The sequence below is a fragment of the Fistularia commersonii genome, chromosome 17, assembly GCF_037954325.1.
Source record: "Fistularia commersonii isolate RoL2024-O1a breed Wild chromosome 17, RoL_Fcom_v1.0, whole genome shotgun sequence".
In the NCBI taxonomy this organism is placed as follows: domain Eukaryota; kingdom Metazoa; phylum Chordata; class Actinopteri; order Syngnathiformes; family Fistulariidae; genus Fistularia; species Fistularia commersonii.
The window spans coordinates 2,915,040-2,927,132 of NC_141300.1; the positions used below are offsets into that span (position 1 = coordinate 2,915,040).

Below are 12,093 nucleotides of genomic sequence, written 5' to 3' on the forward strand. Positions count from 1 at the left end.
AGACCGGTGTCTCCCTGAGCCGGTCCCAAGCCTGGATAAATGCAGAGGGTTGCGTCAGGAAGGGCATCCGGCATAAACCCTTAGCAAAACCAAACATGTGAATCAAACCATAATAACCAGATCATACCGATCAGAGGCCCAGGTTAAAAACAACTGCCATTGGTACCGATGACCTATTGGGAACCAATGGAAACTGGGCTACTGTAGGTCAAAGAAGGACAGGATGAGGGCGTGTTAGGAAGCAGAGAGAGGGGAGGAAATGCAAGAGTCTGGGACTGAGGGTTAGATGGAGAAGGTTGATTGGCTGTGGCGACCCCTGAAGGGAAAAGCTGAAAGGAGAGGAAGAAGAAGAAGAATGAAATCGCTTGGACATGTACAGAGGAGCAATAGGGAATATATTTGTTGAAGGATGCTGAGCTGGGAACTGCCAGGTGGGAAACCTTGGGGAAAGCCAGAGATGAGAATACAGATGTTGTAAAAGCAGACATGAAGTCAATTGGTGTGTGAGATGAGGATGTAGAGGATAGGGTTAGATGGAGGCAGATGGCAAAACCTGAAGGGAGCAGGCAAAAGGAAAAGAAAAATACATTGTCATGGTCATCCAGTTCCTTTAAGCAAGAGTGCCATTTGTTTGCATTATATACAACAATTATTGTGCAAATAATTCATGCTTTGGATGTAGTTCATTGTTCTTTGGATCACTTTAAATGTAGTGTTGCACTTTGACTTTTGTCATTTGATTTCCCTTCAGATGCGTGATGTGGTTGGTGCAGCTACAGCAGGTCAAACCTATTATCGGACCTGTATGGACAACACGATTAAATATATGTCTTCATATCATATTCCCAAAGATGTCCAGAAGCGTGTCAAAACCTGGTATAACTACACCTGGCAATCACAAGGAATGCTTGGTAAGAGGAGGATTATATTAGTACAATGTTGTCTCTCACTATCTGACTATTTGAGAACATAGTTTATCCTTTTGATACAAAGAAGAGCAATAAACTGCCACAAAAACAGGTCACCAAAACTAAAAAAAATATTTTCATTGTATTTCTAATAACACAAAGTGCATATAACAGCATTTAATAAACAATGGCAACCAATACAGTATATAAGCCAGGAAAGTAGTCCCTCCTTACAAACATAAAATGTATGTCCTTAGCACTTTGGTAGTGCTACTTCTCTCGTAAACTCATTCACCTGAAACTAGACTGAGAGCAGAAGTCAGCCTTTTTGAGTTGAAGTATGGCTTCGTGCCTAGAAAGAGTACTATAGATGCAGTATTTGCTTTAAGAATGCTGATAGAGAAGTACTGAGAAGGTCAGATGGAGGCGCATTGTGCTCTTGTAGACCTAGAAAAGGCATATGACTGGGTGCCAAAAGATAAACTATGGTATTGTATGAGGAAGTCTTGAGTGGCAGAGAAGTTTGTTAAACGGGTGCAGGACATGTATGTGAGATGTGAGGCAGTAGTGAGGTGTCCTGTTGGTATGACAGAGAAATTTAAGGTGGAGTTGGGACTACATCAGAATCAGCTTTGAGCCCCTTTCTTGTTTGCAGTGGTGATTCACAGACTGACAGATGAGGTTAAACAGGTCCCTCCATGGCCCATGATGTTTGCAGATGACATTGTAATTGGTAGTTAGAGCAGAAAACAGGTGAAGGAAAAATGAGAGAGTTGGAGGTATGCTCTGGAAAGAAGAGGAATGACAGTTGGTCGCAGCAAGACAGAGTATATGTGTGGAAATTAGAAAAACTCGTGTGGAACGGTAAGGTTACAGGGAGTGGAGATCAAGAAGTTGGAGGATTTCATTGTTTGTTTATGTATGTATACATAATATAAAATTTGTTGTACCGCCTGTCACCAGATGAGCAGGAACTGCTGGCTCAGCTGCCAGATAAGATGCGTTTGGATATTGCAATCGATGTCAACTATTCAATAGTCAGCAAAGTTCCTCTGTTTCAGGTAAGAATGCTTATCATATGAAATTATTTGAAAGGAGAAAGTACTTGTTGCCAGGCATTTAAACAGCAATAACAATACAAAAATCCTGTTTTATACTCCTGTCATGATGGTCCAACCTTGCAAATACATATCAAGGTCAGATTGTTCTGCACTACATCAGCAGTTTCATGACACATGTGCATAAAGGCTTGTATTTTTCCATTAACTCCCTGCTCTCACACACCTTTTGAGCCTTTATGGTACTTGTTTCTGCTGTATCGCCAAACTTTTCCTTATTTGCCAGGCGTCCTGGAGATTCTCAGGGTGTTGTATATGGACTGTACGAGAGTCCTGGCTTAAAACCATTAGTTGTCAGTGTGCTATGGCTCTGAAATAGTCTTGTTGAGGAAATCAAGTTTGTCAACTCATTTACCTCTTTTAAGTACTTTGAGTAAAAAATGTGAATTATTGTAGACTTTCATTTATTTAATGATTCCAATTCTTTATATAGGTTTGTCAAATTTCTTCTACATATTAATGGTTTTACTAAATCCATTCTCACTTACTGTTTTGTTTTTATGGATTGTATGTTTATACTTCTGCTTTTCATTAAAATACAAATACATTACAGTGTAATGTAATAACTTTTTAATTCATCTTCCTTCAGCTGCAGGGAATCTTCAAATCTTTGTACTGAAGACCTTAAAACACTTTATAGCCTTGACTTTGACACTTTATAGTTTTATTTTATTTCTTATTCTCCCCCCCTTCTTTTTATACTGTTTTAACAATTTCCTACTATTATTTATTATTGTTATCTTTTTACTTGAAACTCTGGCACAACAATTTCCTTCGGGATAAATAAAGATGTTCTTATTCTTTTTTAGTATTTTAGTATTATAATTTTTTGGCCAAAAATTTTAAATGGCTGTAACTCAACATGTCCATAGAGGTTCTCAGTCATCAAGGTTATGGTTAATTCTTGCCAAAACAATTGTGGCAACTGGACTTGAATTTATTTCCATGACAACTTTTCATCTCTCATCCAACATGCTTCTTCAGTTCAAAGAAATGTGATGTAATATTCTAGCAAGTTAAGGTGAATGAATTGTATTTTCTGAAAAAGTTGATGAAGCATTTGCGATTATTTACCATAGCATATGGGTGAAGTCAGGTTATTCTCTATCCCAGATTTTGAGGGTCTGATATAGGCAAACATTAAAAAATTGCATTATTTTGTGAACACCATGCATTTTGCTTACACAATGTGAAGCTGTTACAGCAACACTGACCTGACAAAGTGATCTAAAATTTGTTAAACATCCCAGTCATGACCTTATTTCACCTACCCGTTCAAAAAGAGTAAGCTGGTTGAACTAAACATGCCTTCAAAGAGATCTCTTGGTGTCATATGCTAAACCCAACAAAAATGTTGACATTTTGATTTGTGTTTGTTTTGGCTTCTTATGTCCAGCTTCTATGGAAAATTAATTCCTCCCCAGGTCTTCAGCAGTCCTCAGTGAAGTTGGTTGGCACGCAGTAAAGGGAATGTCTGTTTAGTTGTTGATCAAAACTGGAAAAAAGGGACGGCAGTGCGGGGCAGCGCGGGGGGTTCGAGCGATCGTCCTTGGAATCTAACATTCCTACTGTGTCCAAGTGTTGTTGAGCAAGACACTGAGCTTGACATAAATTGATGACTGCCAACTGCTCAATGTTCATCCATAATGGGTTAAATGCAAAGAGGAATTTCCTGCAAGGGATTCATCTTTATAATAAGAAAAAAAACAAAGTTATCATGTAGCATGGTGTAGCATGGTGATGGTGTCTGATGTTTTGACGTTACCTTTTATGCAGTAGTATACCACATCCACATGACATAATCTCTGTCATACTTCCCAGATGTGATGAGTTCCCTTTTTGAACAGCCTATGGAAGTAGCATGTAGAAAAAAATTAGTGGCTTGTTTTTGAAATATATACAGTAAAGAGCACCACTCCAGAAATTTCAATAGTCTTCCCGGATGCATGAATTGAGTCTCCATAAAAGTGACTGGTGTTATGAAAACGACAGAGTTTATTTTGCAAAAATTGCTTTTTGCACATCTCACAGTGACACCCAAGTGTTCCATTCTGCTTACAGGAAAAAAATCCTTTTCTCTGAAATCAGTTTCCATTTTGTGATCATTAACATCCGTCTGTCGACAGGGCTGTGACAGACAGATGATCTTTGACATGTTAAAAAGCCTTCGATCTGTCGTTTACTTACCAGGGGACTACGTGTGCAAAAAGGTGAGCTTACATGCACATGTGTGTGTGTGTGTGTGTGTATACACGTTGCATATGTTTACTGTGTGAGCGGGCGTGTTTTGTATCAACAACTGTTGTTGACTTTTATATCAATTTATTGCTTCATTATCTTCCTCAGGGTGAGGTTGGTCGAGAGATGTATATAATAAAGGCTGGGGAAGCTCAGGTGGTAGGAGGACCAGATGGGAAGACAGTTTTCGTTACACTAAAAGCAGGTTCGGTCTTTGGAGAGATCAGGTAGACGCTTTTAACTTTCTTCCGGGAATATTCTTTTCAACTACAGTGGTTATTTTTACCTAAACGATCGTTATTGTCTCTCTGATTTTCAGTTTGCTTGCAGTGGGTGGAGGTAATAGACGCACAGCAAATGTAATTGCTCATGGCTTTGCAAATCTCTTCATCCTTGACAAGAAAGACCTGAATGAGATCCTGGTCCACTATCCTGAGTCCAAGAAACTGCTGCGTAAGAATGCCAGGTTAGGTATGAGTAACATTAACCACAGCCAGAATTTCCTCAAAAAAATGTCGTTCTGGCTGATTGTTATTTTTTTCAACGTAAATTACATTTGTTGAACTCTAGAAACGTAGCTAGTCAGAAAGAGGAGGCTGGTCTCAACTTTTTCTTGGCTATTTTCTTTGTCAATCGATGTCTATCGAAGTTGTCGGTATCAAGGTCATGATTGATTCTTGGCAAATTTTAGCATGGCAACTGGACTTGATTCCTTCCCTTGAAGACATTCCACCACTTAGCACTTTTTACTGATACTTCTAGGAGTTATCTACCAAAAGATGGGGAATTTTCATGTTATAATTGCTTGTAGTTATACAGTATACCAATAACCACTAATGTCCATTAGAACTGAGAGGTGAAACATTTTATCGTGGCAACTGGACTTGCCACGATAAAATTTGACAAGGTTTTGTCAATCGATGGTTATATACAGTAATTTTAGCTCTATAGAGAGACTGCAACGGTACTTAATGAAGACATGTGACTCTTGTGTTTTCTAATACTGAGTCCTAAACCACAGGAAAATGCTTACCAAAGGAAAAAAAGCCGAGCCCAAGGATGAGGCGAAGGAACACTCCCAGAGACAGATTGCTTCTTTCAGGTCAGAGACCCCCAAACTCCTGAAAGCCGCTCTGGAAGTGACTGAGAGGTCATCTGGACTTAAAGTAGCTATGGCTAAGCTTAAAGAGAAGACCAAGTCTAATATCTCATTGCAGGTAAAATAGTAAAAATGCACATCTTATCAACTGTATTGTTGTAAATCAATTGCAGCAGTGAAACATACACCCGATGAACACACAAGTGCAATTTTACACTATTCAAATAACTCCAGAGGCAAAGAATATGGTTTCTGGCTATTTACCTATGAATGACTGGGGGCGGCATGGCGCAGAGGCTCAGAGCGGTCAGACCAGGATCATTCCTGGTTTGATTCCTGCGCTCATCCTAACGGTTAGGATTAACCGTTAACCGTTAGGATTAACGGTTAGACCTAACCTTTCAAAGTGTTGTTGAGCAAGACCTAACTGCTTCCTTGGAAGTGGTAAAAAGCTGCCTTCTGCTCATGGTTCATCCATCCAACTTTCACTGATGTTCTGCTGTACAGGACTGTCTCAGAAAATTAGAATATTGTGATAATGTGCTTTATCTTCTGTCATGCAAATACAAAAACAAAAATGTCATACATTCTGGATTCATTACAAATCAACTGAAATATTGCAAGCCTTTTATTATTTTAGTATTGCTTCCATCTTAAGAAGACTCAAAAATCCTATCTCAAAATATTAGAATATCATGAAAAAGTAATTTTTGTTTTTTAATTGAATTACAGAACATAAAGAACTTTATCACAATATTCTAATTTTCTGAGACAGTCCTGTATGTTCAACTGAAAGTGATGAATAATACACTCAAACTAGAGATGCCCTCTTTATTTCCTTTTTTCTGGATATGTTTTGATTTCTTCAATCATGTCACTTGGTGCTTTTTTAATGTGTTTTTTTAGTGCATTATTGTGACAAATATCATGCAATTATTCTAGCAATTGAAGTTGCTGGTAGACAATTTATATTCAATCCCAAGGCAGCATAAGCCAGTTTTCTCCTTGTGCAGTTCCAAACATAGATAAAAACAGAGCGGTTTTCCAAAACTAAAGATGCAAATCAAATTAATTTGACTTTCATACCAGATTTTTCAAGACCAGGGTTAACAATGACTGTCAGCAGTGCTGATGACCTGCAGGTTAATGTTGGATATTGGACTTTCTTTGGTTGAAGAAGCAGAGGAGGAAGAGGACAGACCAGAGACAAGGGGTGGGAATAGGGACTTTAAATGTTGATCGTAAAAGCTAGTGTGTTAGTTTACTCGATGTTGAGGAGGAAAGTGGTTATAAAGCAACAAAGGGGAAGAGTGTTGTGTTTTCAAGGAGGGGTTGAAAAAGGATCTGCGTGATCAGGAGGAACTTCCAAATGGCTGGACAACTGCAGGTAATGTGATCCGTGAGACATGAAGGAGAGTATTTTGTGTGTCATCTGGAAGGAAAGTAGATAAGTGGATTTGGTGGTTGAATGAGGAAGTTCATCTGTGTATACAGAGAAAGAGGTTAGCAAAGAAGTGGGTAAATGATGGGACTGAAGAGAGTGGACAGGAGTAAAGGGAAATGCAGTGTAAGATGAAGGTACAGGTGACAAAGGCCAAACAAAGGATGACATGTATGATAGGTTGTAGAGCAACTCTTCTACCAGCACAATGCACTGCGGACAGCAAATTAGGACTTTAACTATACAGGGAACTTGTTTCTACACTGTACATGTGACAATAAACACTTTGAATCCTGAATCTTGGAGGACGGAGAGACTGATTTATTACTGTAGCCAAAGGAGAGGTTGAAGTGGGAATTATGTGCAGCAGGTTAGGGTGATCCAGGATTGAGAGAGAATTGTATCGACAGGTGCCGGAAGTGTGAGGATGGCATTGAAAAGGATGAAGAGCACAAAGGCAATTGGTCTTTGGTGTTTTGGAAAGGTGGCTTTAGAGTTTTGGACTTGGTCCTTCAACGGGATCTCAGAAAGTGTGAGACATGAAGATTTGAGGGAACTATCAGGGAATAAGACTAGACTAGGAGCAGAAGTAAGCATCTGTGAGCAGCAGAATGGGTTCATCCAAAAACAGAGTACTACACTTATAGTGCTTGCTTTGAGAATGCTGATAGGGAAGTACAGAGAAGGTCAGAGGGAGCTGAACTTAGGCTTTGTGGGTCTAGAAAAAGCATTTGAGAGGACCTACAGTATTGTATCAGGAAATCTGAATTAGCAGAGAAGCATGATGTGGTCCTGGACATGTATGAGAAGTGTGAGATAGGAGTGTCTTAGGTATGACAGGGAGTTCAAAGTGGGGGTTGGAAGTGTATCAAGGATCAGCTCTGATGCAGTTCTTGTTTTCTGTGGGAATGGACTGTTTGAAAGGTGTGTTAGATAGGAATCGCTTTCAACAATGACGTTCACAGATTGCCTTGTGGTTCTTAATGAAAATAGGCAACATGGAGGAGAATCTATGAAGGTGGCCCTGAAAAGTAGGGGAATGAAGGTTAGATGCAGCAAGACAGGCTATGTGCATGAATAAGAGGGACCCAAATAGAAGGTCCTAAGGTCAATAGTCTCGAGCAACGGACAGCGTGTAAAACAAGTGACGAAACGTGTCCAAATAGGTAAAATATGGATAAAAGTATCAGATGTGATAATGGAGTATAAGCCAGAGTGGAAGGTCGGGTGTACCAGACAATAATAAGACTAGCAATGTTCTAGAAAGACTAGTAATGATCTATGTATCGCCTCTCACTCTTCCAGGCCTCCAACTCCTCGCTGGCGCCTCAATCTCCAATCTCTACTCCTGACTTAGCCACACCATCATCGAACTCTGCCACTTCATTTCACTCTCCTTCTCATGTCCTTAACATCTCAGTACTGCCCCCCTCTTCATAATGTACCAGGCGTCAGGCCAAAATGCTTTATCAGCAATGATGACAGGAATCTAGTTGGATAGCGGAAAAAAAAATAAGCTGTGTTTATTCTTTAGAGGGCAAGCTAAGAAGCCAGTGTAAAGTCTCGTTTTAGGAAATTTGACAAAAACATGAGTAATCTGTAAATCACACCATTCCAAGTATAAAAGAATAGAATGAGAAGTAAATTATTCAGGTAAAAAATCTAATTATCTGTGAATGCTGAGTGTGAAAGCTTCATTACAAAAGATCAAGTTGGTAGAAATCTATTCCGAGCAATGATTTACTCAACTGTTTTGTATGCTGGCTTTTTGTAAACTTGAATCTATTGCATCTATATTAGTTAATCATTTTAATAGTACCTGCTGTAATATAGTGTAATATGTGCTTTTTCAGCATGATTCCAGTGCTGAACTCAGGTTGCAATGTTGAATTCTTTGAATGCTGTCCTTTTTAGATTGCATATATAAAGCTTTATTTGCTCAATTAAATGTCCAATAAAACACTCCTTACATCTTTTGAACGTATGCACAATTTTCAGGGTAATATATACTTAACAGAACCTCTCATCCTTCCTAAACATCCCACCAGTAAGATCTATTACTCTATATAAACTTTGTCTTACATGTATTTGTGTTGTATTGATGTGTTTCCTGCACAACTGATGCTTTGACAAAAATGAAAACCACTACATGTCATTAAAGTTTTATTTAATATTATATACTTGTCCAAATCTTTTTTTGTTGTGGCAACTGGACTTGAATTTCTTCACTTGAAGACGTTTCTCCCCTCATCCAAGAGACTTCTTCAATTCAGTCATATTATATAATGCAAGTATAAACAATACATGCATCCACCATCATGGAGTTTATGATAAATATGATAACACTCCCATTTTCGATGGGTGGGAATTCCAAAAAACGTGTTTTAACTATAGCTAAATTATCACTACATTAAATCAAGTCAAAAATATAGTATTGTTATGTATCTGTTTCTCATATCTATCTTCTCATGTATGTTCTTAAAGGCAGAATGGTACAGGAGTAGAGCGATCATCCTTGGAACCGAACATTTCTGTTTCAATTTCCTTCTCCTACACCAACCATATTCATAATATCACTAATATTCTGCATTGATTTTAATTGAGATAAACTAAACTGTTAAATAGTTGTGGTAAGAATTATACAATTCAAAAGAAGTGCATGTGGATTTTTTTTCAATTAGATATTGCTCTCAGCAGAGTTGTTCTGGCTCATGAAAGCAAGGTCTTATTCATAGATTGTGGCGAGTTGGGATTATAATGACAGACTCTCTTTTCATATTATAATGACTGTTCAGTTACACCTCCAAATGAAATAATTGGTTTTTACTTGTTTTTATACTGGCTTGGAGGTGTAAACAACAATTTATACAATTGATGATTAATCAAAAACAGTCAAAACCTTTGAAAAGATGGATGGATGGATGGATAGACAGACAGGCAGGCAAGCAGGCTCTATTAATGCAAAATAAATTGTTGACAATGAGCTAAGAAGTTGTTGCAACTGCCCCAGTGGGCACCCTGTATGTTTAAACACTGTATGCAACAGAATCGAAGGCATTTAAATAATCAAACATTTTCAAATCTGAGATTTTGGTTTCCCCAACTTAAAACAATATGCAGGGCATGTAAAGAATGGTTCATTAGCAAAACACAAAAAATTTAATCAAAACCAAAGAAAAAAACCCAATGCTTAACCCTCATGTTAAGGGTCAATTTGACCCATTTCACCCATTGACCCGATGGGTCAAATTGACCCTTGACATAATATGAGGGTTAAATGAAGAAAAGAAGTGTAGAAAAAAGAAGCAGTATGTTTGGGACATGAAAGGTGGCTAAACAAATCACCAGGATTGAAAGTGAGGGTAAAGAGGAAATGAAAAAGAGAAAGTCACAGATTACTTGGTATCTGTGTTTGACAAGATGTGGCGCTCCTCCTTGATTCTTGCCGTCCCGCCCAATGGCACGACTGAGAGTCGACCAACAATTCGCCACAAAAGGAAGCAAAACCAGACTGAGTCTACACATGGAGCCCATGAAAGAAAAAGAGAGGGGAAAGATGTAACATGCAAAATTTTAACATTTGGATCAAGACTACTGACTTTCCACTAAATCAAGCACAAGGCCAAACCTTTATTGTTCCGGTGTTTCATTTTTTGGATCCCTCAGAACCTAAAACAATGGACCAATGCAGATGTGATAGAGGCTCTTTCCCTCATCTCTGAAACCTGTGGGGGAGTGGGGTGCTTTGAATAACTTTGCTAGAAAAAGACATATGCCACATCTGCCACCAAACAGTATACAGTACTGTCAGTGGGTTGCACTTACCCCTAACTATGACTGAGAAGGGGAGATACGAGTGGTATGCTCACCAAATTGTGGTTAACATAAAGTGCTATTTCGAGAAATTTACAATGAATGGTTATTCTATGATTACGATTGATTATGATTTGCATCATAATCAATTTCACAGCTACTCCAGAATGAAAACCCTCAGAAAGGACTGAAGCTGAAAAAGGGAAACAGGGAGAGCTGCTCCAAAAAGCCAAGACCCTCAGAAAGCAGTTTTAGTTTACAGAGCTACACCACTAGAACACAAGGTGAGTCCACTGCAACTGTTAATGGGGACGGGGATAAGACCACTCACAACCACTCCACAAGTATCGTGACCAGCATAGGGAGACGTGAAAAAGAAAAAGACAAACAAAAAGTTTCAGACATAAGCCACAAGGCCTACCAGCTGTGATTCCCAGATAGAATGTTCATTAGAACGGTGCAGGCCACATTTACTGTCCAACAAAGGCAGGGGTGTCCAAAGCTTTTTTAGTGAGGGCCAAGTATAGAAAAATAAACAAACACACACTAGAGGTGACATATTGACACATGAATTCTGTGTGTATTTGTAACTCACCTATAATGTGAAGAACATTGGACTCAGTGGGAGCAGCGATACTGTCCTTTGGATTGAAGGATGGCTGATATGTCAGGAGAAAGTTTGGTGGTTGAGGCGCGAAGGACTTCACAAAGATGGCTATCAGTCATTCTGGTTCTCAGTCTGCTTTTTTCATGATTTAACAGAAAATGTTTGTTCACCTTGTTGGGCCGAACATACGTGGCGTCTCATCAGAGGAAACTTGGCATTATCCAAACTCTGATACAAGTCAGGGAGGGGGAGAAGCTGATGTTGACTCTTCAGAGAATCATGATGTTGCATTTCAGTCAGTTCTAACTGCAGACTCTCTTCCACTTCTTCTGCATCCACCAGGAGGGGAGTCGAGAACAGCTTGATTTGTTTTTCAATGACAGAAAAATCTTGGAAACGTTAGTTGAATTCTGTCGCGAGAGATGCAATCACAGACACATATTTCTCCTCTTGAGCATAGAGGTCGGCCTTTTGGAAAAGCAGACTTGATTTTTGACAGCTTAGGGAAGTGTACAGCAATTAAGCTCCGTTGTTGTTTCTCAAACAGGCGGAGCTTTACACAGAAGGCTTTCACGTGCACATACAGGTGTGACATCAACTGTTTGCAGTGTAACTGCTTGTTCAGTGTATTCAGATGATGAGTATGATCGACTAAAAACGCCAGGTCCGCCAGCCGCAGAGGTTCACTCAGTTCACGAAAAGGTCAGCCCTTCTCTTTCAAAAACTCGTCTATTTCTGATCTCAGCGAGTGAATTGCTGCTGCACAGAGCCACTGCTGAGCCAGCGCACATGAGAGTGGTAGAATACACCCCCGTATTCAGCATCCATGTCAGATAACAAAGCTTGAAATTCTCTGTGGTACACTCCTC

At 39.2% G+C, this 12,093-nt stretch overlaps 1 protein-coding gene across 1 annotated transcript in view; it reads left to right on the top strand.

The window, feature by feature from the left end:
* The window catches only part of LOC147224775 (uncharacterized), a 35,588-nt gene extending 26,644 nt beyond the window's left edge, over window positions 1-8,944 (top strand). Inside the window, 7 exon segments of the mRNA XM_086163668.1 lie at window positions 752-911; window positions 1,872-1,969; window positions 4,153-4,236; window positions 4,373-4,491; window positions 4,584-4,730; window positions 5,286-5,481; window positions 8,110-8,944. Of these exon segments, the coding sequence (XP_086019794.1) occupies window positions 752-911; window positions 1,872-1,969; window positions 4,153-4,236; window positions 4,373-4,491; window positions 4,584-4,730; window positions 5,286-5,481; window positions 8,110-8,244 (939 nt within the window). The 3' untranslated portion in view covers window positions 8,245-8,944.
* The last annotated feature ends 3,149 nt before the right edge of the window (window positions 8,945-12,093 follow it).